General features: G+C 42.4%; 1 protein-coding gene across 2 annotated transcripts in view; it reads right to left on the bottom strand.

The window, feature by feature from the left end:
* The window catches only part of GALNT18 (polypeptide N-acetylgalactosaminyltransferase 18), a 432,615-nt gene extending 405,927 nt beyond the window's left edge, over positions 1–26,688 (bottom strand). For both annotated transcript variants that reach the window (XM_065403832.1, XM_065403833.1), the window contains exon 1: positions 26,454–26,688. In XM_065403832.1, coding sequence (XP_065259904.1) covers positions 26,454–26,688 — 235 coding nt within the window. The remainder of the gene's footprint in view (positions 1–26,453) is intronic.
* Positions 26,689–27,659: the final 971 nt, after the last annotated feature.

Here is a 27,659-nt window from a genome sequence, read left to right as displayed (position 1 = left end):
TCTGCTATCAGTAATATTCCTGTTCTAAATACCATTGAGGTTCAGCCTGAAATGTGGAAAATCTTTTTTGACTAGGCAGAGTTGTAAACCCAGGTGAAGTGTAAGGTACATCTATCAATATATTTCTACATCCTACAAAACTGGCCTTAAAGTTAAGAATTGTCATACTCTACTGAGAATACAAGGTTGTGGCTGCCCAGTGACGTAATGGTAACACACTGGCTTGGCTTGCAGGCGGTCCAGTGTAATTCCCAAGCATGTTCTTTTGTCTCACAGGCTAGGAGAAGTTGGGAACATTACAGAAGAGACTCTCTCAGTTCTGAGGGAGAAGGGTGTGAACTATTATGGAGGACTCTGCTGTCTGATTTAGGAATTCTGTCCTCAGCTGGAAAATGTTGCCATGCAGCAGAATAGGACGTGCTCGGACAAAAGGAAATATCCTCAGAGGGATGTAAGGGAGGAAAGAGGTGACCGTTCATGAGCACAGATGCTAAAGCTTTTATCTATCATAACTGTCTTGGATCCTAAGCTTTGCCAGGACCTCAACTTGGGACCCTGTGCACCACAAAGAGACATTCACGAAGGATGGGAATAAATTGTTCTCCCCTTTCAAAAGAAGGCATAACAGGCCCTGACATTTCTAGGGCAAAGCAACTTGCTTTATAAAATACTATGTAGGCCACTGAACACACCAGGAGATTTCAACAAAGATCTATTTCTACTGAGGTTCTCACATCCACTGCATCCAGTCATGAATTTTGTCATGGCTCTGAAGCATGGATAACCATTCACATGTTGTTTCTTGGAGTTTCCACATACATCTTATTAATGTGCCTTTTCATTCTCAGCTTTTTAGCTACCATACCAGAGACTCAACAGTTCACCCCCAAACAATACACATACACACACCTGGAGGAGCACTAGAGATTTCAGGCCTGCTTCCTCTACACCAATTTGATTCCAGCATGATTCCACTGGAGCCACTGACGTCACACCAGCATAAGACTGGGGTAACATGTCAGAGAACCAAGATCTTCAGTTTTAAGGCAATAATTGCCCAGGAGCAAATAGACACCTTTTTTTACCTTTGCTGAGAATTCCTCACTAACCATAGCTCATGCTGAGTCCAGTCCTGCTCCCACAGCCATTCCAACAGGAATGCTGACATTGATTTCAATGACAGCATACCAACACAGTGGAGTTTGAAGACAACAACAACAGAGGGCGAGAACACCAAAAAGGAAAGGAAGTTGGATACCATATTTTCCTTTTTTCTCTCTATCACAAGAGCCTTGGGAATAGAATTATTAACTGGGAAATGGGTTGTGGTGCACATTTTTTCTACAAGCTTCATCATTTGATTCATATTGTTCAAAGATGCATGTTCTACCCGATTAGGAAGGTGCATCATCATTAGGTAACACTGGTCAGAAATTTTCCCATCAAAAGTGATTTTTCAACAGAAAATGTAGTTTGAAATTTTTTGATTGTCCACTGGAGAAAAATAATTGAAATCTTTTGATTTGTTGCACTGACCCAAAACTTTTGTTTCAAGTCAGTTGAATATTAAACCACATTTCCCTCTGTGATACATTGCCTCACAGAAGCTTTAATTCAGGAGTCTCATGCCCCCATTCTCTCATATGGGCCAGGCTCCCTGACTGGACTACATCTCCCATGATGTAGTCTCTCTTTAACCTGAACCTCAGTGCGCCATACAGAGACACATGACTACAGGTGGATCATGGGCGATGTAGTTCAGATGCCTAATACCCCCAATTCTTCCCTATTGGTTGGGCTCAGTGGCCAGACTACTTCACCTGTGAGCTATCTGTAGTGGTGTCTCCCCCATGGTGCACCATACAGTTCAGGTTAGAAGGAGACTACATCATGGGAGGTGTAGTCCGGCCAGGGAGCCCAGCCCACAGGGAAGAATACAGGAATGAGGCACCTGAACTGAAACTCTCATGAGGCAACATGGCACCATAGAGATGCAATTTAATCTTGCGCTGACTCAAAATGAAATGTTTTGTGTCAGTTCAACGCACCAAAATTCAGTATTTCAATCAGAAAATATCAAAATATTTCATTTGAATTGAGAGTGCCAGAACTAAATTCCAATTTTCACTTAGCTCTAATTAGAACCTATTGTTCACTCCTGAATCCAGAGACTACAGAAAAAGCAGCACACTGGTGTGTGTAGTTTATTCTCCAAAATCCTTAGATCCAGATATTCTCTCCCTGCTTCCTGCTGAAAAATAATCTGGTTGTGTACAGTTAATTCTGATAAGGCACATCCAACTGACAGTTATTATGCCAGATACCCAGCCAGAAGCAAATCCTTCTCCAGTGCTTGCTGTTTTCAGAGTGTGTGGAGTGTGGATACAGCATGGAGCAGGATAATAGCGCTTTGCCCCATGTCTTCTCAGATACTTCCATTCTCCATCCGTACCTCATCACATTTTTATGCCCCATCCTTGCAAATAAAACAGCAGGCATTTCAGAAGACTGATTTACTGGGGTGGAGGACTATGTTTAATGTTCAATTCCTCCACTCACACTGATGATGGAACACAACAACTGCTACATCCCGTAATGTTACCTGTGATTAGGGTCTTGAATAGGATTGTGAGATCACACTAGCAGTTTCTCTTGAAGATTTTGGTATTGCTTTTTTATAGATTTATCATAGAAGTTTCATTTTATTTTGGTTTCCTCCATTACTGGTGCCTGTCTTTTGAGTGATGGATTAACGTTAATGGGTTTAACAGAGAAACCATATTTCCATGGAGGACCTTAGAAGAGAAGTGAGTGGATAACCAGGAACAATTGCCCTTCTAAACAGAATTTGGAGGCAGGTTATATAGTAAGATACATATTTGGGCCTATTAATAAATAATAATTCTACTAACTCTGATGTGTCTCATTTTGGGGGCCACCTGTGATCAGAATTCAGTTCAACTGCACTGCAGCGCTTTTTTGCCTGCATACCAAACGCCTGGTGTTCTAGTTTTATTAGGAAAATTAATCTTGTCTCCCTTCTAGACAGGAATCCTTTCTGAGAGGCTCATTCAGTGAAAGGTCTTTGGGGCATGATTAAGTAAAACGAACATGAGTAAGTGTCTTGTCCTAAGCAGAGTAAGTTCTACTAAGAATTATTTGCTCTTCCTAAACACTGCATTAGAATCACAGAGCAGCAGCAGCTACTTGTTACAAATATTAGTTCTACAGGATTTTTTGTGAAGTACACGAGCGTCTCAAAAATTCACAGGAATCTGCATCAGACTTTTTTCATACTGGTAAGTGTTAAGTAGTGCATCTACTTCTAAGTAACTGACTAGTACACAATGCTGTTCATGGATAATCACAAAAAAGCAGAAATGTTATGGGCCATTACATAACTAACCCAGTATAGTAGAGTGTATCAAGGCCAGATCCTGACTCCACGGATTTCATCAGAGCCACACTGATTTACACCAGCTGAGGATCTGGCCTTTGTGTACAGTATTTTTTGTAGGAATAATTGAGTTGTGTAAGCAATACATTTGTTGCAGAACTTTCAATTCTGGGACAAACATTACATCTAGATTCAAGAGCAATCCCAGTTTGGTGGTTTCCACACTATGGGCTAAATGCAGACCAGGTCCAACTCCACTGAAACCAATGGCAATTCCATTAAAGTCTGACATTCTGCTAGCACCAGGTATGAATTTGGACCCAGAAGAGCAACAAGTTATATTTAGCATCACTGTCAGTCTCTGCTCCAGAGGAGAACAGCACTGAGCTGCCATGGAGACTGAATCACTTTCATCTGACTCACAGCTCAGGTAGCTGCTGAGGCAGAGTGAAGAAGCACACAGTATGACTGCGCAGATACTAACTGTACTGTGGATAACCTGCAACTCTATTGACCAAAAAAATCCATCTTGTGCAACAGGGACATTTTTCCTGGTCTATCACAATGATACTTTCTACAGCAAAGCAGTCCAAGCCAAGCCAAGCCAAACCAATTGTTCTTGTGCAAACCACAGTTAGGATGCTAGTCCCTGTTAAGCTGAATAGCTGGAGAACTCTGAACCCTAACAAAGACTCCACGATTCTATAGTCACTTGGGAGAAGCACCTACATGATTAAATCTGCTATTTTGTTTACTGTTCCTTTATTCATTCTAGAATTAAAATGAGCTTTAGAAGAAAGGGGCAGTTTTAAAGATAGATGGTGGCGGTGAATGGTGTAAAACTTTGGTATCTATCCTGTTTGAATGGGAATGTCAGCAATACATTAAGAGTAACATTTTCAAACAGGCTCCTAAGTCACTTAGGCATAAGTCATACTTTCAAACATGACTTAGGCGACATCTACACTATGCACCTTACAGTGGCATCTCCTGTGTAGCCATTCTTTGCAGGTTGGAGAGAGCTCTCCCGTTGGCACAATTAAACCACCCCAAAGGAGCAGCCGTTGACATAGTGCTGTCCACACCGGCACTTTTGTCAGTCGGGGGGGGGGAGGTGACTCTCTAAGGACAGAACAATGGAGAATCGTACCCCAAAACTGTACAGTAATAAGAGATAGAGAAAATAATTACTAATATAACCTGATTCAGGGAGATTCAGTTGCATTATTTTTTTAAAAAAGGTGTCTGAACACAACAAAGGAAAATAAGGTTTAGTGAGTTTAGGGGGATAAAAGTTTTGAAAAAAAATGTGGAAAAACCCAAATATGCAAATGAATGGAAAGCTTACATATATCACCAAGACAAAAACTGATCTAGAATTTACTGTAGATTTTTTTTTAGACTAGACATCACAGTGATGGGCGCCTTATTAATGCTTTAGATAACAAGATCAGACAGACGATAGATAGGGTAAAATGATTTAGCTACACATTCATACCGCCTTTATCACTTGATGAGAGTGCTTCTTTAATCTATCAGAATGGGGTGATTTTTTTTTTTTAACAAAGGATAACTGGATAATGAAGGGCAGCAAAGAGATATTGACTCAAATGCAAATCAAAAGCAATAGTACGAAATAAAAACACTAGTACTTGTATTGCCAAAATCCCAGGCACTGGTTACAGTTTCAGCTCTTCAGAAAGGATGACGTTCATCATTGTGCAAGGGCCAGCACAAATTCTATGCACCAATTAAGTCCCACCTTCAGGGCTCAAAACAGGGTTAAAATGGGACTTAACTGGTGCATAGATGTCATGCTGGCCGTCTGCCTAGGGGTGACTTTCGCCCTGGGAGAATAACATTTTCCAGTCCAGGAGAGAGCATGAGCAAGTTGGACAACCAGGCTGTGCCCAGGTTTTTGGAATATTTGTCACACACACACACACACACACACACACACACCCCCCACAGGAAAGTTGATCTTATTCTTACTGTAGAGGAAAAACTTTAAAGTAACCTATGTTAACCAGTATACACTGAAAAAGTGTTGATGATAATGGTGTAAGTTACGGGCCAGATCATCAGGCGGTGTAAACGGGCAAAGCTCCATTGGAGTCCACCGAGCTAAGCTGATTTACACCAGCTGATGACCTGGCCTCATGAGATCAGTTTGAGTCATCAGGCCAGATTCTGATCTCAAGTTACGCTGGCATAAATGTGAAATAACTTATCTGAAGTTTTAGTGAGCTACTCCAAATTTATGTGGACAAAAGTGAGACCAACATCTGGCCCTGTATATGCAGAAGGCTGTTGCCTCCAATACCACCAGCACTGCAAGTGTTTTGGGGTTTAAACTGCACAGCCTCCCTCCCCTTTTCCCCACATGAGAAACTGTTTAGTGAACATGCCTGCTGAGTCAAGTAGCTGTTTCCATAAACAGTGATTGTTTTGGGGCTAAGATCCAGATTGTGCAGTATGACATACAGGTAGCAACTTTCGTCTTTTAAGACAGCAACAGGAGTACCAATGACAGGAAGAGACTGTGTGGAAGCAGTATTCATCCCTATGCTATTAGGATTCAACCTGTCCTTGTCCGCTGCTCCCAAAGGAGGATGTTTGCTGATGAATAATGTGTAAGGGATGTAAAGCAGCAATGAGCACAAGCTCACAAGAAGGAAAATCCTTCACCGCATTTGTCTATTTAATATTCCTTATTGTAATGTTTTTACATGTAGTAGAGCGGGATTCAAGATACAGCATAAGGGAAGAAACAGCATGCCCTCATATACACAAGATAATGGAGGCATCACAGACACCAAGAAGAGCACTGTATCAACAAATGGATTACCAGGCAAAGGCAAATACTCTGCAGCATGCCTCTGCCCTCCACCTGTGCCTGAAACCTATGCTTAGGCACGTAGCTGGCCAAGCCCCTCTTTGGTGTTGTATATGGCTACCATGATCACTGCAAACCAAGAGATTTGGCCACAAAGAGAAACTGTGAACATGGTGGATGTCACAGTAAGTGACACAATAATGAGCCAGAACCTAGCAATTCAGCTGTACTACATTTAAACTGGTAAAATGAGCATCTTTTGTAGAACAGGTTTCATTTTGACATGCCTGTACTACTCTATATTCAACATTCCTGCTCCAGAATTTATTAAGAGTGACTTGTAATTTGTAATTTGCCACTCTGCCATTTGATGAGAACAGATGTTATTTTCTCCTAACTCCCAGACACCTGGAACAGGCAAAATTCCCCAAGCTCACTCAATTATCCTCCAACAGGCAGGGCTCATTCAAGCAATTTATCTACAAGGACCAATTCAGCCCAAGGTGGAAGAAGCAAAGATCAATTTCATCAAGTTTGAAATAAACTGTAGTCAAATTTGACCCAATACATGAGAGTGTCTGGGGTTTTTAAAAAAGCAAGTTTATGAAGTCAATAATCCCATGACCCTTCTCAGAATGAATACTGATCATCTTTCAGAAGAAAAGGAAATGTGTAGAGTCTAATGGCTTTCTCAAGTCTCAAATTTAAAAGCACTGGACCACAGCTTTTTGTTTCTTGTTGAGGAAAGAAAGTAAACAGAAACTCCTCCACTAATGGGGTATGATTCTTCTCTCACTGCTATGTAAATCCAAGAGCTTCAACTGAGTTATTCCTGATTTACACCAGAGAAGAATACAGCCCAAAGAATGAGAGGGGAATTAGGCCCATAGCGTTAACTGACAGGGGCATTCAACAAATTCCATATAAAACCAAACAGCTCATTTGCACAATGAACAGCTACAGCACCATCAACCCCTATATGCAGTGGCACTCAGAAATAACACTTAGGGGTTATCTACACATACAGCGCTTCAGCGGTGCAGCTGTACTGGCTGCTGTAACACTTTAGCGAAGATGCTACTGCACAGACGGAAAAGCTTCTCCCATTGGAGTAGCTAATCCACCTTTGCGAGAGGCAGAAGCTATGATGATGGGAGAAGCTCTCCCACGACATACAGTGCTGTCTATACCAGGGGGTATCAGCCTAACTACGTCACTCAGGGGTGTGGATTTTTCACACTTGCTCATATACTTCAGTTGATCAGCAGAAACGCTCTCACTGACATCAACTGGAGCATGGTCAATGTCTGGCAAAGAGTGGCAGAGTTTGCAATGAAGCTCCTACAATGTGTCCTCTGTTACCTGCCTGTTTTTCCCTTAGTCATTCTTTTCTAGGTGACAGAGGCAATACTGCTATTTTACACGTTACTGAGAGTCCATGGTTCCAGCTTTTGCAGGAATGAGTCAGAAGCTTTTGTTCCCCTCTTCATCTTTGAACGCAAATAGGAACAATCTTTGGAATATATTAAGACTCAAATTTGGGATTTTTTAAAATGTTAATTGCTAGAAATGTTGCCAATCTGTTTTTAGCAGATGGTTTGTGATTTAATGACTCTGGGTGAGGCAGAAAAGCTTTAATCAATACAATGAAGAAAAATGTTGAGAAATTATATGTAATTTTACAAAAATCAAAAGCATTTCCTACGTATTGTCAAGCAGACAAAAACATATTGACAAGTTGTTATTGCAAGAAGCCGGGGAATTGTTTGATGCATTAACTTTCCTTTTATGTCTTTTTCAGGCATCATGATAACGAGCAAGATTTTTGGTCTTTCATGGGTTTAACAATTATTGTCCCCAAACAGTAACTTCTTTAATTATGACAAGAGGGCCAGTGCTGGATGATAAGCACTTTACTATTAAGACCTGTACCACAAAAAACTTTATATCCCTGCTTAATTCTCAGAATCAAACATGGAAAATGTGACCTTCCCACTCCCTGGTCTTCTATGTTTCTTACTTTCACCACAGCCACTCACTCTGAATCAGGTTTCCACATGTTGCAGATGAAAGCAGGCAGGGACCACTCTAGCCTTCAGTTAGTTACTCAATCACTACAGATGGCACTAACAATTCTCCCAGCTGTCTGAAGACCTGATTCTGTGACAGTCTAGGCAATTTATTATCATCTACATTCCCAGGCTATAAGCTTCCTTTCTTGTTGCTACCATTGTGGGCTAACATATAAATATGCTCCAAAACTCTTTGAACCAGTCCCTGCTTAGATGTTGTTGTTAACAGATCTTAATGCAATTTGAAAGCCAACGTGTAGCAGTTTGATTGCAATAGACAAACTAACATTGGATCTACATAAATGCAATCCGATGGCTCTTCTTTTGCCCTCCCACACCAGCCTGTCTGGGGCCAACATAGAAACCCTTTATTGAAGAGAGTACACATGCACCCCCTGCACGGCCATTACACCCACCTTCCCCTGCCCACCCCCAGCACAGCCCTTATGTGGCACTGGGAGGGCCTTGTGAGGAAGGGTGTGTATGTAAGGGCTTCTCTACACACAAAAAAGTCACACCACTTTAACTATCCTGCTATAGTGAGAGCGCTACAACCTTCCTAGTGTGGATGAAGTTATAGTGGTATAGTATAAAAGTGCTTTTTGCCAGTACAGGGGGTCTCCAGTATACGTCACCCTCTTATCCGTTGTTTCGCATATCCGTCGCTCATCAATAGGGGAACGTGTTCCAATTCACATCGGTCCCGATCCGCATATCCATTGTTTGCAGTACTGTACTGTCAGTTTCAAATGACGGATATGTGGACCGACATGAATCAGAACACGTTCCCCTATTGATGAGGGACGGATATGCGACAGATATGGGTAGCCACAGGTGGGCTGCGGCCCACCCACTTAACATCCAGGCCCACGCCCCCCCAGTCCAAGCTCTGCTCCCGCCCCAGCACTTGCCCCACACCGCCCACCCGGCGCTCCAGCTGGGGAGCGGGATTGGGACACAGGGGCTTTCAAGCCCCCAAGCCCGCTCCCCGGCAGGAGCGCCACTCTGCGCCCTGACCCCGCTCCCTGGCTGGAGCGCCTGGTGGAGCGGGGCAAGCCCCAAGCGCCAGGTAGGGGGCGGAGTGGGTGGGGGGCGGGGGCGCACATTTTTCCAGGAGCCCCTAGCCAGAGCGTCTATTCCCCCCCTCCCCAAGGCTGGCTGGAGGGGGGGGGGGGGAAGAGACCTCCAGATCGCTCCTACCCCTCCGCCCCCCGTCATTGCCCATCCACCCGAGGCCCACCCAAGTGTCCCCTCCTGCCTACACCACTGCTGTACCAGTGGGTCCCTGGTATAATTCATTTTGGTTATCCGTGGCCCTTTTCAAGAACACAACCCCAATGTATACTGGGGACCCGCTGTATAGCTATTCCTGTAGGGGAAGTGGTATACAGATGTTTATTCCACTGTAACTGCACCCATATAAGGGGTGGTACCAGTATAATTATACCACTTTAAAACAAAACAAAAAACATACCCCCTAACCAAAATAGCTATACTAGCACAAAAACTAGGTATAGACCAGGTCTCTACCTTAACTTACACCTTCTGATACAATTATGCTAACGGTTTTTCCTGCTCGACCTCTTTCAGAGCCCGTCTTCCTTAGATTCAGCTAGACTCTCACACACCCCATAGAACTTACACCACTTCACAACTACTTCCAAGGTTGGCCCTTTGCATTTAACAGTTTCAAACTTCGTTCTAAAATTACCTAGATTCCAGTCCAGGAAAAAATAGTATTTTTTTAAACACAAGCTTTAAAGCGCTCTGTCTCATTCTATTACCTCTCAATTTACTGACCTCATAATGCTTTACTGCTGACATCATGTTGAAAAGTCACAAATGACATTGATGATATTGCCTGTTCCACGACCAGAAGGAGCTGGGAAGATGACAGGATGATAGCAGCTGGAGAGGACAGAGCGGGAGACAGCTTTGGTGCGAATACACATATCTGTTTAATAATTTCTGACTTTACATATCTGTTTAATAATTTCTGACTGTACACACACTGAATATTTATGATTTCATTAGAGGCTATACACATGTTTCAGATTAGATAATCTGTTTTGATATCCTTCCTGCTCTGTTCTTTGAAAGATGTGTATATTAAACTAGATCAACTGGGTTTGAGTCTTGCATGCTTGATAGATGAGGTAGAAGATGTTATTCTAATTAATGCAAGTAAATATTTTGTCAAATCCATTAAAAGTATAAAGCTGCTTTTGAAAGCACCGGCAAAAGAAAGGCTTCCAGAATGAAAATCAGAGGCAGTTTATTGCCTCTTTTCATTCCTTAGCGGTGATAACAATAGTTTCATATTCATTAAAAGGACGTAAAATATTCATGTAGCATATTATATTCATGGAGCCTTCAGCTTCCTTCTATTTCTCCTCCACCCACTCCCCCAGCTTTTTTTCCCATAGTTGCTTTAGTGGTCACATTTTCAAATCCGAAAGACCATATGAATTACAGTATAATAATAGGTTTAGCTATCCATACCTCACATGAACAGCTGAAAGTATGACTGTTAGCATAAGAAATGTTGTTCTTTCTCTGTGTGATCTTATGAAGCCCAGACAGTAAAATTACAAGAATCCCTGCAAAAAAGCAGGTAGAACAAAGGGAATTGGCGGCTATACTGTGCTCTCATCTGTGAGACCTGTTAATTCTGAATACAGATCATCCTGAAAAGGGTAGTTCTCGGAACCTGAATTTTACAGCCATGTCACTCCATAACATATGGTTACCGACTCACTGAGTCTGCGGTACTGGAGGAGCTTATCTGACACCGTTTTTCATGCAGGGCGTGCCAAGCATTCTCTCAAAGCCTATGGCAAGTCATAACTCGGTGCAGGGATCAAAAGCTTCAAAGGAATGTGAATCCACCATGAAGCTGGGCTCAGGTAATGCATGCTTTAGTCTGATGATTCATAAAGCAGGTTTCTAGTTGGAATCTGATTACAGTATAGTAGAATGGTACTGTAGCTCTGCTCTCAGAACAAAAACTATACTTATCTCCCAGGATGTCAAACTTACAATGATTGTTAATCTATCAGTGATCATGATGCTATAGAAAATAATTGCAAAGCCTGCCCATCTCGCTTCTCCTTTCTTTCCTTTTGTAATCACCAGCGACAGCTTTTGTAAGAGGAAAACCCAAGGGATGCGACCACATGCAGAAAATGGTTTTGGGGTTTGTTTGGGGTTTTTGTTTGTTTGTTTGTTTGTTTTTGGGGGGGGGGAGATGGCCAGGAGTGTAACTGCACTAATGGTTCAGATCCATTTAGGGTGAAATATAAACAAATGGCAAAAAATAAGTGAGGCACTTCCCCCACCCAACATTTTGTCCTACTTATTCCCCCAGTGGCTGCACCTCTGGAACCTAAAGGTAAGACTTTTCTCACACACTTGCAGAAGGTTTTATTTCAAAGAGACAGGCAGCATGGTCCAGTGGCGAGGACACTGTAGACATATAAATTAACTGTATCAGCTCAGGAAAGGGACCTGGGTGTCACTGTAGACAGCTCAATGAAGACTTCTGCTCAACGCACTGCACTAGTCAAAAAGCAAACAAGATGTGGGATTTGTACACTCCATGACGGCAGCACCTAACGTGAGTCAGGAAAGGGTTAATGGGCTGCTGGGGGCCCAATCAGCCCCGTCCCACGACTCCTGAAAAGAGGTATCCAGCTTTGAGAAAGGAGAGCTCAGCTCAGCTGGTGCCTGATGGAGAGGAAAAGAAGATCTTCAGCCCTCACTACAGGCAAGGGGCCCTGCAGGTCTGCTCCCAGCCAGCAATCTGTGGCGGGACCTGGGGAGTGCTGCCAGGGACTAGAAGTAATTGGACTCAGAAAGGCCCCTGGGAGCGAGCCTTTATGTGACCTAATCAGAGGGCTAAGTCTCCTCACCCCAGAAGGCGTTGGAGGCTAGGTGGAATGGTAGACCAAAACAGGAAGGAAACAGCCAGCCACTGCTGCATCATGCCATGCCATAATCTAGACTACTCAAGGAGCTGACTAAGGAGATATCTGAGCCGTTAGTGATTATCTTCAAAAACTCATGGAAGATGGGACAGATTCCAGAGGACTGAAAGAGGACAAATATAGTGCCAAATCTATAAAAAAGGGAATAAGGACAACCTGGGGATTACAGACCAGTCAGTTTAACCTAAGTACCCAGAAACATAATGGAGCAATCAATCAATCAATTTGAGAACACCTACAAGATAATAAGGTGATAAATAACCGCATGGATTTGTCAAAATAAATCATGTCAAATTGACTTAATAGCCTTCTCTGACAGGGTAACAAGCCTGGTGGATGGGGGGAAGTGGCAGATGGGGGAAATACATACTAAATGGAACTACAAGGTGAGTGCATAACTGGTCGGAAAACCATTCCCAGAGAGTAATCATCGGTGGTTCACAGTCAGGCTGGAAGGGCATATCAAGTGGGGCCCCACAGGGATCGATCCTGGATCCAGTTCTGTTCAATATCTTCATAAATGGTTTAGATAATGGCATAGAGAGTACACTTGGAACATTGGCAGACAATACCAAGCTGGGAGGGGTTGCAAGTACTTTGGAGGACAGGATTAAAATTCAAAATGATCTGGACAAACTGGAAAAATGGTCTGAAGTAAACAGGATCAAATTCAGTAAAGACAAATGCAAAGTACTCCACTTAGGAAAGAACAATCAGTTGCACACATACAAAATGGGAAGTGACTGCCAAGGAAGGAGTACTGCAGAAAGGGATCTGGGAGTCACAGTGGATTGCAAACTAAATGAGAGTCAATGGTGTAACACTGTTGCAAATAAAAGCAAACATCAATCTGGGATGTATTAGCAGGAGTGCTGTAAGCAAGACAAGAAGTAATTCTTCCACTCTACTGCATGCTGATAAGGCCTCAACTGGAGTATTGTATCTAGTTCTGGGCACCACATTTCAGGAAAGATGTGGACAAACTGGAGAAAGTCCAGAGGAGACCAACAAAAAATGATTAAAGGTCTAGAAAACATGACCCATAAAAAAAGATTTAAAAATTGGGTTTCTTTAGTCAGGAGAAGAGAAGCCTGAGGGGGGAACATGATAACAGTTTTCAAGTACAATAAAAGGTTGTTACAAGGAGGAGGGAGAAAAATTGTACTCGTTGACCCGTAGGACAAGAAGCAATGGGCTTAAATTGCAGCAAGGGTGGAGTAGGTTGGACATTAAGAAAAACTTCCTAACTGTCAGGGTAGTTAAGCACTGGAACAAATTGCCCAGGGACATTGTAGAATCTCCATCAGAGGAGGTTGTTAGACAAACACCTGTCAGGAATACACTAGTTATTACGTAGTCCTGCCTTGAGTGCAGGGGACTGGACTAGATGACCTCTCGAGGTCTCTTAAATCCTACACGTCAATGATTCTATACGGGGATGCACAGGAAGGCATGAGACCACAGACGCATAAGGAATGAAATAGAGAATAATATGGAAAAATATTATACTAACCACTGAGACAATGTTCGTCAGCATGATCGGCATTTTCTTGTACTCTCCATCTGTTGTCTCTTGTCTCATAATTAGATTGTAAGTCCCTGGAGCAGGGTCTGTCTTTTTGTTCTGTGTTTGTACAGCACCTAACACGATGGGGTCCTGGTCTACAACTAGGGCTCCTATGTGCTAAAGAAATATGAGTTATAATCATATATCAATAAATGATTCAATCTCATCTAGACTAGTGTTCAGTTCTGGTCACCCCATCCCAGAAAGTATATTGCACAATTAGAGGGGGTCAGAGAAGGGCTACAAGGATGACCAGGGGCCTGGAAAAGTTCATATATGAAGAGATTGAAGAGACTGATATTGTTTATTTTAGAAAAGAGATTAAGAAGAGGGGACATGACAAAAGTATATAAAATAATGAATGGTCTAGCAAAGGTAGATTGGATGCTTCTGTTCTCCCTGCTTCATAACAAAGGCACAGTGAACAAAATTAAAAGGTGGCAAATTCAAAATGAAAGGAAGTAATTTTTCACACAATGCAAAATTAGACAGTGAACCTCAATGCCACAGGATGTCACTGAGACCAAACATTTTAGTAAGATTTAAAAAGGAATCAGACATTTAAATGGCTAGCAAGCATATCCAGATTTGTTATTAATGATTAACATTTTGAAGGGATAATAAACCTCATGCTTCAGGGTTTAAGCCAGTCTCCAAGTACTAAAGATCAGGATGCGACCTAATGTGGGGGGCAGATTATCCCACATCTACCTACTGTAGAGTTCTTACACCCTCCTCTGAAGCATCTGGGATGAAAAGCGTCAAAGGAACATGAATCCACCAGAGAACTGGGTCCAGGTAATTTACTGCATTCTATCCACTAATATATTGCAGTTCATTGGTGCTGGCCACTGTCAGAGACAGCATACTGGACTAGGTGGACCACAGCTCTTATCCACTCTGGCAATTCCTATATTCCTTAGCTCTGCTGCTGACCTCTGTGTCTCTGTTTCCCCTCCAGCCCTCTGTCTCGTGTCTGTTTTGACTGTAAGTCCTTCGGGGCAGGGACTGTCTCTTGCTATATATTTGTACAATGCCCACTAAAATGGGGGCCTGATCTCATTTGGGGCCTGCAGCTGCCACTGTAAATCAAATAACAAACAACAAAAACAAAGTTGCAGTAGAGAAAGGGGAAGAGCAGGGAACCGCCACTGTTTTGGGAAGATACATTTTTATTTTGATTTAAAAGGGATGCTCCCAAATGGCAAAGTGGAGCTCCCATCTCCCTATCAAAACTAGTGTACGTTTTTCCCTATTTCACTCATCTTCAAACTTTAACCAGAGGTGGTGCTGGAGAACTGCAATGGCCACAATCAGCTTCTAGCTTGGCCTCAGAAAACCCAAAACATGACAAAAAAAAGCATCTCAGCGCACTAATTGTTACAGAATGCCAGGTCAGGAGAGGAAATCTACTAGGAAAATGAAAATGAGATGTTATTACACTACAAATGCCAAGCAGAGCACAGACAAAAATGGCGAACTCCTCCTCAGACAAGTATACCACTGACCTCAGTACAAACCCACTACGTGCTTTATCTAAAGAGCTGAAAGGAGGCTGGATGAGGATTTCGATACAAGTAGGTGAAAGAGAGATGAACTTTAAACTAGATAGTTTGAGAGGCAAATGAAGGGGATAGTGACTAGGGTTAGTGCGTTAGAGGATGCAGAAATACACACACAAAACTTCCAGAAAGTCAGTCTTCACTTTAATGGTGCTTTGGATAGGTCAAGACACCAGTGTAGAGATCAATTGGAGATTTTAATGTCTTTAAAAGGCAAATTAAAGAATTAGGTCTGATGTATGAGTTCAGAGAAATAGTTCACCTATTAACATCTCCAGGGCTTGTATTCCAGAACTGAAGCAAAATCCCAGGCTCTAGCCACATTGCACATAACGCAGGTGTAAATGACCTTTATGCAACCATTCCTCAATCTCTGGGCTAGTTTTAAGGCACAATTTAACACAGCCTCAAGGCTACTCTAAATTGCACCAGCTACTAATAGCAGCTTCCTGGCTAAGCCCTCTTTCTCTCAACCACAGCCACTGCCCCAAAGGCTGGTAAAAAAGCCACTCCACTGGTCCAGTGTCAACCATGATGGGAAAATATTTGGGGTGCCAATTAAGTTGTCTTTGTGACTGCCACACCAGGGTAAAGATCTGGCCCATGATTTTTTATGTATCACCATGTTTTCTTTAGGTATCCTCTCACTGGCATGCATGAGAACGGCCATATTGGGTCAGACCAATGGTTCATCTAGCCCAGTATCCTGTCTTCCAACAGTGACCAATGCCACATGCTTCAGAGGGAACGACCAAAACAGGGCAATTATCAAGCGATCCCTCCCCTGTCAGCTAGTCCTAATTTCCGACAGCAAGAGGTTTAGACACACCCAGAACATGAGGTTGCACCCCTTACCAACTTGGCTAAAAGCCATTGATGGACCTCGCCTCCATGAATGTATCCAATTCTTATTTGAATCCTGTTATAGTTTTGGCCTTCTCAACACCCCTGGCAATGAATTCCACAGGCTGATTACACATTGTATGAAAAAGTACTTCCTTATGTTTGTTTTAAACAGGATGCCTATGAATTTCATTGGGTGACCCCTGGTTCTTGTGTTAAATGCAAGGGTAAACAACACTTTCTTATTCACTTTTCCACAACATTTATAATTTTATAGACATCTATTATATCCTCCCTTAGTCATCACTTTTCTAAGGTGAACAGTCCCAGTCTTTTTAATCTCTCCTCGTATGGAAGCTGCTACATACCATTAATCATTTTTGTTGCTTTCTCTGTACTTTTTCCAATTCTAATACATCTTTTTTGAGATGGGGCAACCAGAACTGCATGTAGTATTCAACAGGTAGGAGTACCATGAATTTATGTAGTGGCATTATGATATTTTCTGTCTTATTATCTATCCCTTTCCTAATGGGTCCTAATATTGTTAGCTTTTTTGACTGCCGCTGTTTTCAAAGAACTAACCACGATGACTCCAAGATCTCTTTCTTGAGTGGTAACAGCTAATTAAGACCCCATCATTTTGTATGTATAGTTGGCATTATGGTTTTCTAATGTGCATTGCTTTGCACTTATCAACACTGAATTTCATCTGCCATTTTGTTTTCCAATCACCCAGTTTTGTGAGATCCCCTGGTAACTCTTTGCAGTCTTCTTTGGACTTAAATATCTTGAGTAATTTTGTATCGTCTGCTAACTTTGCCACCTCATTGTTTACCCCCTCTCTCATTTATGAATATGTTGAGCAGCACTGGTCCCAGGTCTTTGGGGCAGTGGTTCTCAACCAGGGGTACCTGTACCCTGGGGGTACACAGAGGTCTTTCAGGGGTACATAAATTCATCTAGATATTTGCCTAGTTTTACAATAGGCTATATAAAAAGCGCTTGCGAAGTCGGTACAAACTAAAATTTCATACAATGACTTGTTTATATTACTGTATATACTATACACTGAAATGTAAGTACAATATTTATATTCCAATAGATTTATTTTAGAATTATATGGTAAAAATTGGAAAGTAGGTAATTCTTCAGTAATAGTGTGCTGTGACACTTTTGTCTTTTTATGTCTGATTTTGTGATCAAGTAGTTTTTGAGTGAGGTGCAACTTGGGATATGCAAGACAAATCAGACTCCTGAAAGGGGTACAGTAGTCTGGAAAGGTTGAGAACCACTGCCTCGGGGGACTCTGCTATTTACCTTTCAGCACTGTCATGGGCAATGCTGGATTATACTATCAGGATGCAGTTTATGTAACTTTTCTTAGTATAATCTTGATGACAGACCCTTCTGCTGAGCAAGTGTCCGCAGCAGAAAACATATCCCTTCTCTTAGCAGTCACAGCAGAGAGGCTAAGGGTGCAAAGGGTAGGCAACAAAGTTATCCTCTCAGCCCTAAATGGGCTCCCTCCAACAGTCCTGCAGATACAAAGTGGCCTTCAGTCTCCATACTTCCGGTGTAGTGAAATGTGCTGTGGGAATAAGTGCTTGTAGGTTCAAATCCTGTCTAATCTGTTGCAGAGGAGGTGAATATTCTTAACTTCCAGGAACGCTAAACTCATGTTTAGAGAGAATAAACTCCTTCAGCCCTGGCTAACTATGACTCTGAATGTTCCTTTGGGGTGTTCTCACTCCCCCAACACTACTATGCAAAAATATATGTCAACATCAAGCTTAGCCTGCAGGAACCCTCTTCTCTAAAGTAGATACCTGCTCTGTAGAGTTTGCAATAATGCGGCAATGTTGGTTTAGGAATGACTGAATGTGTACTGGGTATATTGTTTTATGCTCCTTTTTATCTGTGCTACGGTGACATAAAACTACTCTCCGATATCAGAAGGATGGCCCCATGGTTAGGGCAAAAGCGTAGGACTTGCAAGATCTGGGTTCAATTCCCTGCACTACCACAAACTGACTTGTGTGGCCTTGGGCCAGAGACCTAGGGAAATTTTTTTAATTGACTGAGGTACTTTGGGCCAAATTTACAGAGGTATTTAGGTGCCTAAAGATGCAAACACACATCTAGTGAGATTTACAAATCTGAATTAGACATCTAATTACCATGGACTCTCAACGGGAGCGGTGTCTAACCTTCCTAGGCGCTTTGTAAATCCCACTGAGGGGACGTCGGTCTACACAGCAAGTGGCAGCAAGTCTCAGAGCTCAGGCAGACAACCTCAGGCTCATGCTACTGAGCTAAAAATAGCTGTGTAAATGTTACAGCTCTGAAGCCCAGCCCTATCCCTAGGCTTCAGAGCCCGAGGTCCAGCCCGAGCCGTAACAGCTACTTAGCTATTTTTAGCATAGTAGCACAAGTCCCGTGAGCCTGAGTCTGTCGAGTGGGGTTCTGAGACTCGCTGCCATGGGCTGTGTATTCATACCATGAGAGTGTCTGGCTGCATCTTTAGGCACCTAAATACCTTTGTGAATCTAGCCCTTAGGAGCCAAGTCTGAGTGATGAGTCAATGGGATTTAAGAGCCTAATTACCTAAATCATTCTGAAAATTTTGCCCTTAGTCTCTCTGTGCCTCAGTTACCCCACCCCCCAGGGTGTTGTAAAGATAAATACACTAAGCAGCGTGAGGTCCTCAGATACGATAGTGTTGGAGGCTTGCCTGTCACATCTCTGTTTTTCTGCCTGTTATGTCATCCCACCATTTTTGTTTTCTGATTACTGAAGAAATGGCATATTCTCACTTCTGTCCTATGCATATGTCAGGGATGCTCATAAGTACTCTAGTCTCTCCGTAATGATACTTTGCACTTCCACGGCACCTTTTATTCAAGGATTTCAGATGATTTCCTAAAGGTGGGTACGCATGTTGTTTCCCATTTCACAGAAGGGGAAACTGAGGCACAGAGCGGTTCAGAAACTTGGCCAAGACAAATACACTGAGACAGAGGCAGAGTCAAGAATAGAACCCCAGTTCTCCTGGCTCATCTTCCACCCTAACCATAGGACCACACACCAATGAAGTTTCTTTCTGCTGTTTCCAAATAACTCAAACTACTGTTCGTACATCAAGATAACCAGTCATTACTACCCAAGCTGAGTATACATTCAGAGCTTGTGAACACTACTGTCAGGCTGCCTTTGGTTTTTGATTGGAGGAATTTTCAAGAGTGAATCAGGTTTCTCTTTGCAGAGTGATGTGACACTTTAAAGAATAGCAGTAATTATTCCACCATCCTCTGCTTCCCTAATTAAAAAAAAAAAAAAAATTCCTGAAGTTGTCCAGTACTCAGCAATTATGGGCTCTACAACATAAATATCATCAGGGGGAAAGGAGTAGTATTCTGAGATGGTAACAGTTTTCCAGCCTCATTACAAAGTGTGCCTTCCAAAAGCATTCACCCTAAGGAGTTAAAGTAAGGTTTGTTTAAATTAACTCTAACTTTACTTTTTTTTTCTAATCTGGTTCATAAACAGTAATAGGTTAGTTTGATTGAGAGAATCCTAATCTGATTTCAAATTTCTTGTTTAACTACTATCTCAAACTTTCTGGACCATCCTTGGACTCCAATCTAAACATACAGCAGGCATCATCCAGCCATCATGTGTTTACTATGTGCACACACGCACACACACACACACACACACACATACACACACACTTTGGAAAAAAGCTCTGGCAAAAACAAAATGCAGTCTGGTTGCTCCCAAACACTTCATGGATCCAGGAAGACCATTAAATGCTCCTTTTAAAGACTATTATTGATTTCATTTTGTAACTGAACATGCCTGTAATGAAGATTATTATGTAACTGAAAAGCATTTAGCAAAATATTTAATAATACTGTTGTGTTTAACCATGTTTTCTTCAAGGGTAGTACACTTATGTATATTACCATAGTAAGTTCTTTTTATGTTTATTTTGGTGTCTTTCCAACAACATCACTCGCTGTCAGACCCATTCAAAAACCATGCACTTTCTATCAAAATCCAATAATCTGTGCAATACAAACCAGTGAAGTCTCAGGATTTGAACATGTGGCCTGTAGCAAAAGAATGAGACAAATACTGCAACTCACCCTAAGAGCTATAAATAAAGATGTTGAAGAAAAAGCTCACAACAAATTCTTTGTCTATTTCATTTCCCCATCAACAAACAGCAGTGGCCTTTCCAGCTACTGAAAGGATGCTCTATACAAATCACACCTTTCCGCACATAACTAGCTGAAGAAGTTTTTACCATCAAAACTTTTAGAAAATTCAGTAATTTAAACTAGAAAAAAGAATTCCTGCTCTACTAGCATTGTCATTGCAAATTCCTTACCAGTGAACTGACCTACTTCAACTAAAATAATCAGAGAACCAGGTTCTGTCAAAAGCAAATCAAATAAATAAATAATAATAATAATACAAAAGGCAATGTCTTATCTGCAGTAATAAGCCTGGATCCAAGATAGTTACGGTACTTTAATAAAGCTAAACAGGAAATGTCCAGTTTGGGTCATTGTGTTCCAGCCACTGCAAAACAAATCCATGGCAGAAGGATCAGCTGTAGTAGGAGGTGACAGATAATGTTACAAGCATAAAGAAAGTTTAGATTAATGAAAATAAAGTTGCATTTATAGGCCTAGTGAATTTTCTTATTCTTAACTCTTCTGCATATTGTCCCTTGAATATATTGGGCTTATAGTGATGTTGGTGAGTACACAGATACTAGTGAGCTGCACTCCTCTAGCTCAAGCCACTTGAATAGGGTTTTTTTATACCACCCACTTTTTCACTTCAAAGCATGGGAAATATGATAGCTGAACTCACACAAATCTCCACTGACATGCACTACCCGAGAACGAGCAAGGCAGTCATAGACTAAGGGGAAAAAAATAATGAGAAAACTAATGGGACTTATCCTGCAAAGCCTTAACACACCGTAGTAGCTCTTCCTCACACAATTAGTCCCTTTGACTTCAGGCTACTTTACTTGAATAAAGACTACACATATAGGGCCTTTTGTAACAGAACATGTACTTCTTGTCCCAGATTTATCCTTGATTTGACTTTCAGTGGAATAATTACTGTGATAAATACAGTTAGTAGCTTTTGTGCTTGAGGGAATTAACTAAGAGGGATTTGATGATGGTGCTGAGAATTATTTCAGATCCTGTGATCCTGGTTTTATGGAATGGTCTAGAGGTTTCCATTCAGCTAAAATGTATTGCAAAGGATACTTAGCTGCACCAGAGTTTAGGCACAGCACACGTCCTAAAGAAGAAGCTGACTCACAGCTTCTATATATATTTAAAATAAAAAAATAAAAGGGGGGGGGATAGACACAGAGAATGGAGTAATTCATTCCAGAAAGCAGGTCAGAAACTCACCATATCCACTTTGTCCTCAACATATTTCCATCAGAGTTACGTCTACAACAGTGACGGCTGCTTCACAACATGGCATCTCCAGAAGAGAGGAGGCAGTTGGAAACCAATGTCAGATGCAGCAGCATGCAAGCACCTAGGATTGACCTCCTAGTATCATGTAGGTGGTTGAGTAATTACCGGCTGGTAAATAGATTTGAAACCAGAATCACATTCCACAGCTGCCACTGTCCATTTTCTTTTTTAAGTTTCACTGCACATTTCATACCTCCTACATTCAAGGATCTTTTCATTTGACACGGAAATGCAGCCACCTCTGGGACAGAAGTTGGGAAGGTTTGAACAACACAAAATGCCACTGCATAAACAGGTCAGGGCAGAAAGCAAAAAAGCACAAGAGAGTTCTGGGTGAGATCTGTGTGACTGTAGAATAGCTTTCCAAAGGAAACGTTAGGCTCTCCATCATCTAAGACGTTTAAAAGTAGACTGGAGAAAACACTATTATTGTTAGTGCTGTTTCTCTTGTCATCGCAGCCCATCTGATATTTATATTGTAACAACAGATCAGCTCAGATGATTTTCTTAGTTTGCATGCAACTTAGGCGAGTTCTTTTTTAGTGCCAGAGGAAATGGATGAGGCATTATTAAGATGAGCGATGTGCTGTGAAGTTGCTCTTGTACCGAGTTTAATAAAATTAGATTATTATTTTTTGGGTAGTAGTAGATTTCTTGTAGACTTGGGAGAATGAACTGTCTTCATGTAAATTGAGACATTTGATTTCAATTGCAAACTCTAGACTGGAACCACTAACATTTCTTTTAATACAGTATTCATTACAATACTCATTAACCTTAGCCCTTTAAAGGATATTGTCCCGTAATAAAGCTCAAGGCACAAAAAAATACATTTGCCACATTCATTTCTTAACCATAAAAAAGATTGCATTATGCATAAAACTATCCATCTGGTCGCTTCCTCATTTTCACATACACACAAATTTTCTCAAAAAACAATATGCTATTTTGTCTGCAAACTGTAAAGGAAGTGGAAATTACACTTCTTAGTGTGGGTAGCCTAGTATACAATATATGCCTTCTACTGCAGAAATAATGACAATAATAATACTTAGCACTTTACATTTTTCAAAATGCTACACAATCATTAACTACTTAATCCTTATGACCTACTGCTGTAGATAAAGTAGGTGAGTACGTCCCATTTTACAGAGACAACAGAAAGGTGAAGTGACTTGCCCAAGGATAGTCAACAAGTCAGTGGCAGAACTGGGAATACAGCCCAGGGGTTCATGGCCTGCAGCCTCAAGCTCAAATCCCTACATCATGCTGCCTCTCACAAAAGTGCCATTTCTGTCTCTCCAGCAAAGCCACACATGACCAATCCTCCATCAGGCTGCCCGTTATGGGAACAGGAGCAAAAAGGCTTTTACACATCACAGGTGCAGAAATGGGAGTATGCATCTGTACAACTTTCCATGTAGAAGCAGGTCAGCTGTGAGCTTGCTGTGTACCCCAAATTTGCATCATTGCATACTGGGCAAAAATGTGCCTGTGGTGTGGGCAGAGCGGATATAACTCAGGGTAGACATCCTTATACCACCTCCTAGAGCCCAAACAAAAAAGTGCATAACCACCATGTTGATAACAAGCAGTTGCTCCTGAACACTTGCTGGAGAACTGTAGATACACAGCTGTGTTGGCTGATGGTGAACAAGTCCACATGGTAAGTGAATATCTGTCTTTCACATTTGACCCATTCATTCAATTTTTGACCAGTGCAGGATCTCGCCCAGTATTTACCTTCTCACAATATTAAATCTAACTCCCCCCTCCCCTTTCTCTCTCTCATTGAAACAAAATGTCTCCAGACTAATGATTTGCTTATTACGCTATCTTTATTTCAAAGACATTATTTTTCTTTGAAAGCACCCACCCTCTTGTTTCCAATCTACTTGGTAAAATATTACAAGGCTGCAATTTATATTCCCAAGGAATTCCCAGGCACCATCTAACTAAATCATTCAATCAGGAAACAAATTAAAATAAAATATCAGGGCAACTCCCTTGTGGAAAATATATTTCCATTATCGCTTTCCTGGCAACTGGAGACGACCCTAAAGAATGGGATTCTATTGCCCTTGCTAATTCCATGTCTTGTCAACATTTGTAAAAACAGCGGAGACACTCAGAGCTTCCATAAGAATATTCTCCAATAGACAAAAGTAGTGAAAAAAAGCTCAGTGGCAAACTACAGATAACTTTAAGCCATTATGGAGGATGATCTGTCCTATACAGAGAAATAAATTCCAAATTTATCATTTGTTGATGCTGATCCAGAGGCTGACCAAAGCCCAATGAAGTCAATGGGGAAAAAAAGATGTATCCCCAATTGTCACAGAACTGAGCAAAAAAAATATTTAAAAAAAAGATTTATTTTGTATCTTCAGTAGCAGCCACCCTTGTGAACCTAATCACTATGGTTTGGACTTGAACTCCCATTTAGGGATAGTGATGTTCTATTGATTTGCTAACCGAACAACTGGCTTCATTAGGAAGAGCAATGCAAATCTCTATAAATTTGATTTTAGCTGTTTTTTAAATAAATGTTAGCATTTATCAAACCGTGGACCTGGTTACTTTTAAAAAAGAAGCAGATTTCAGTTTTCTTAAAATGGTGTTTAAGGAAATGAAAAACCAAAAATGCTTATGAAAGAAAGTAACATCGTTAGATCATATACAATCCCTCTCATCCTCTCCCTTTAAAAGGTCATTTTATTGTACCTTTCACTATCATAGACAAAGAACAAGTTACCAAGCTAGCAAGCAGATACAGATCTAAAAGACTAATATTTCCTTTAAAATATTTTGAAGAAAACTACCTCTACAGATAATTAGGCATTTAGACTAGTATTTTCAAAGAAGTCCAAGGGAGTTAGGCATCCAACTCACATGACATTCAGGCACCTAACTCTCAACGGTGCTTTTGAAAAACCCTGCCTTAGTATGGAAAGCTCCCGTAGCGCACTCCATTGCCACTCAGACAAGAATATATTTCTCTTCAAAAATTAATTTTAGGGATCCAGATAAACCGGAGGAATGCATGAAAGTCAGAGCTGGCAGGAACTGACCTCACTCATCCTTCTCAAAGGAAATTGTGTTTTACTAAATTATCCAGGTTAAAGACAATGCTGCTGAGAAAAGGAGACAAGTGCAAACTCAAGAGTTTAAAAAAAATACTGTCTCTTCAAAAATGTTATAGTACATGTACACCCAGAAGTCAGCATGAAATAGTAGGGCTTTAAAGTATCCCGATCAAACTTGAGAATCCCTCTACACATTATGAACTCAAGCACCCATGTGGTTAATCATCTTTCCTAACTATTATGATGTTTGTTTACATTTCCAGCATACAAGTCCTGTAGGTCAAAACTACTTGGAAGCAAAATAGATTTGTGCACCGGTGGTGGAAAAAGCAGCAGAGCTCATTTACCAGATGCTTTGCTCTGTGCATGTGTAGATAGACAAGACTAAGGAGACTAACGTTGGGACCTGACGCCTCAGTGCTGCCGCTACAGAAATACAAGAGGGCTCCACTCCAGCACCTTGCAAGAGATCTTATTTACCCCTCCCTGCCGGATATTTAAAGAGATACACAAATCATAAATGGGGGAGGAGGGTAGCTGTTTGTTCCCACACGGATGAGGAGAATAATGCGGGAGCCATTACTTACAGATCACATATACACAAAGTAATGCAAGATCTCAAGCACTGCCTGGTAATTTACCCATGAAACCATGTCACAGCCCCCACCCGCCCTGGCCCGGGCCGGAGATCGAATCAAAGAGACATTACACGACTATAATCCCAGCTGGCTCCCACAGCAGCCGACGGGGAACCCGCGAGCACAGACCCACACGCAGCCCCGTGACAACGTTCTGTTCAGAGCAGCCCGCGCGGGGGAAGATTCACAACAAATAAATAATAAGGGTTGATCACAGACTGCAAGAGCCTCCTCGCTCCTTCCCCGGCGAGTTCCTGCAGACATCGACGATCAGGTTTATTACTGCAACACATACACAGCCTAACCCCCGTGGGAGATGTCGCCGCTGGCACAGCAGATGCTACGGGACCGCAAAGCTCGCCCCATCCCGACACCCATTCTCCTGCCCGCTGCTCGGCTTTGCCACGCCAACAAGAGCCCCGCGCTAAGGAAGCCATGGCAGGAGCCTTTCCCCCAGGCTCCGGGGCAGCCGGCAGCAATGTTAGCAGCTCGATCACCAGCTCTCCGAGCGCAGGGGCCGGCTTCGTCAACAAACCAGCCCCCGGGAGCCCTTGGCTCACCCAGACTCGTCAGCCCCGCTAGGAATCATCCCCAAGGGAGGGTCGCCACTCAGCAAGCTTCGTAGCCGGGCGGCCGGGGCTGCAAAGCGCTGCAACCAGCCTGATCCCAGCCACGCCGCCGCCTGCTCCAGCTAGCACGCTGCGCTCCCCGGCACTCACCAGGCAGCCGAGAGGAGGCTGCTGGCAACTTCTGCCGGCACAAGAGTCTGAACAAAGCCTCCGATTCTTCTGGGCTGCTGCAGGCATCTCTCCCCCGATGGCAGCCGGAATCTGCCACCCGCACAACACATAAAATGCAATAGGAAGGGATGGGGAAGGCTGCAAAGGAAGGACCCGGAGAGGAGCGGGCTGGGAGTGAGGGAAAGCAAGAGGGGAGGAAGGTGGTACCTTGTATGTGCTGCTTGATGACATTTTCCAAGTGATCCAGCCTTTCTATAATCCTTAAAGTGTCCCCTTTGTCTTCCTCTAACTTTTTCTCTGAGATCGGCTCCTGCACTTTCACATAGACACTGGCAATGTAGTTGGTGACCCAGCCCACGTAGAGCAGGCAGATGATGTTAGTCATTCCACTCAAGATCACGCAAGTGGACACTAAAGTTTTGGTTTTCCTGGTGCAAACCATCCTGAGATCCCTCCATATAGCTCCAAAAATCCTGTGATCCAGAGAAATAAAATTAAAGTGCGATAAAAAAAAAATCCTTCCCTCCCCCTTAGCCCAAAACGGAGACCACTCAAGTCAGTAAATTTCCATGCAGGAAGTTTGCTAGTCCACAGAATAAAAATCTCTCTCGCCTACCTAGAAGGGGGAGCGGGCTGGGAGGACTGGTTATTTAGGATCCTGGATTTTAATACATTAAAATAGCGGAAACTTTGCAACAGCAGCAAGTCATCAGTAGTGTCAGTTGCCCGGCTGGCTGTTCTGTTTAGGAATCGGTCGTTCCCATAGGCATGAAGGAAGCGAGTAGTCAAGTGCCCAAGTGTTGCAAACTTTGTTCTCCCCAACGCTGCTTCCCATTGCAATCAGCCACAGCTCCCGAATCAGATTTTGCAAAGAGCTTGCAGGAGAGGCGGGCTTGCACGGCCTCAGATTGACAGATCTTCCCTCCAATGAAGAACCAGCTATGGAGGAGAGTTTGTTAATATCACCCTATGACCAACAGGGACCTAGCAGGGGCGGAGTTATACCAGGGGCCCACCTGCTTCTCTCTCACACATACACAGAGTCATACGGAGGGGTGTCTCGGGGCCCCCACAGTGCTACAGCCGTTTGGGCGAGAAACAGGCAATTTCTCCTCCACACTGCCTCCGCGTTTGTTAGTCTAGAGATGAGTGCAGGGCTTGTTAGGAGCTTTTTTCTCCCTGAGATAAGATGAGCACGCTAGGTCCCAGCGTGCAACTTAGCAAAACTTTCTGATTTTTCTCAGGAGTGAGCTGCATTTTTTTCTGCTCCCATTGTGCCGAGGCCAATAAGCTGTTTGAGACAAAAAACAAGTCTGGGATTCCTCGGTACTCCCAACATATCTGCCCATCTAGAAACTCGTTGATCTGTTTTCTGGGGTGAAGCCAGAGAAATTCCCGTTGTGCCTGTAAACT

This window comes from Emys orbicularis, chromosome 4, assembly GCF_028017835.1.
Source record: "Emys orbicularis isolate rEmyOrb1 chromosome 4, rEmyOrb1.hap1, whole genome shotgun sequence".
Classification (NCBI taxonomy): Eukaryota; Metazoa; Chordata; order Testudines; family Emydidae; genus Emys; species Emys orbicularis.
The sequence above is the reverse complement of the archived record's forward strand: the minus strand, read 5'-3'. Positions and strand labels throughout refer to the sequence as shown.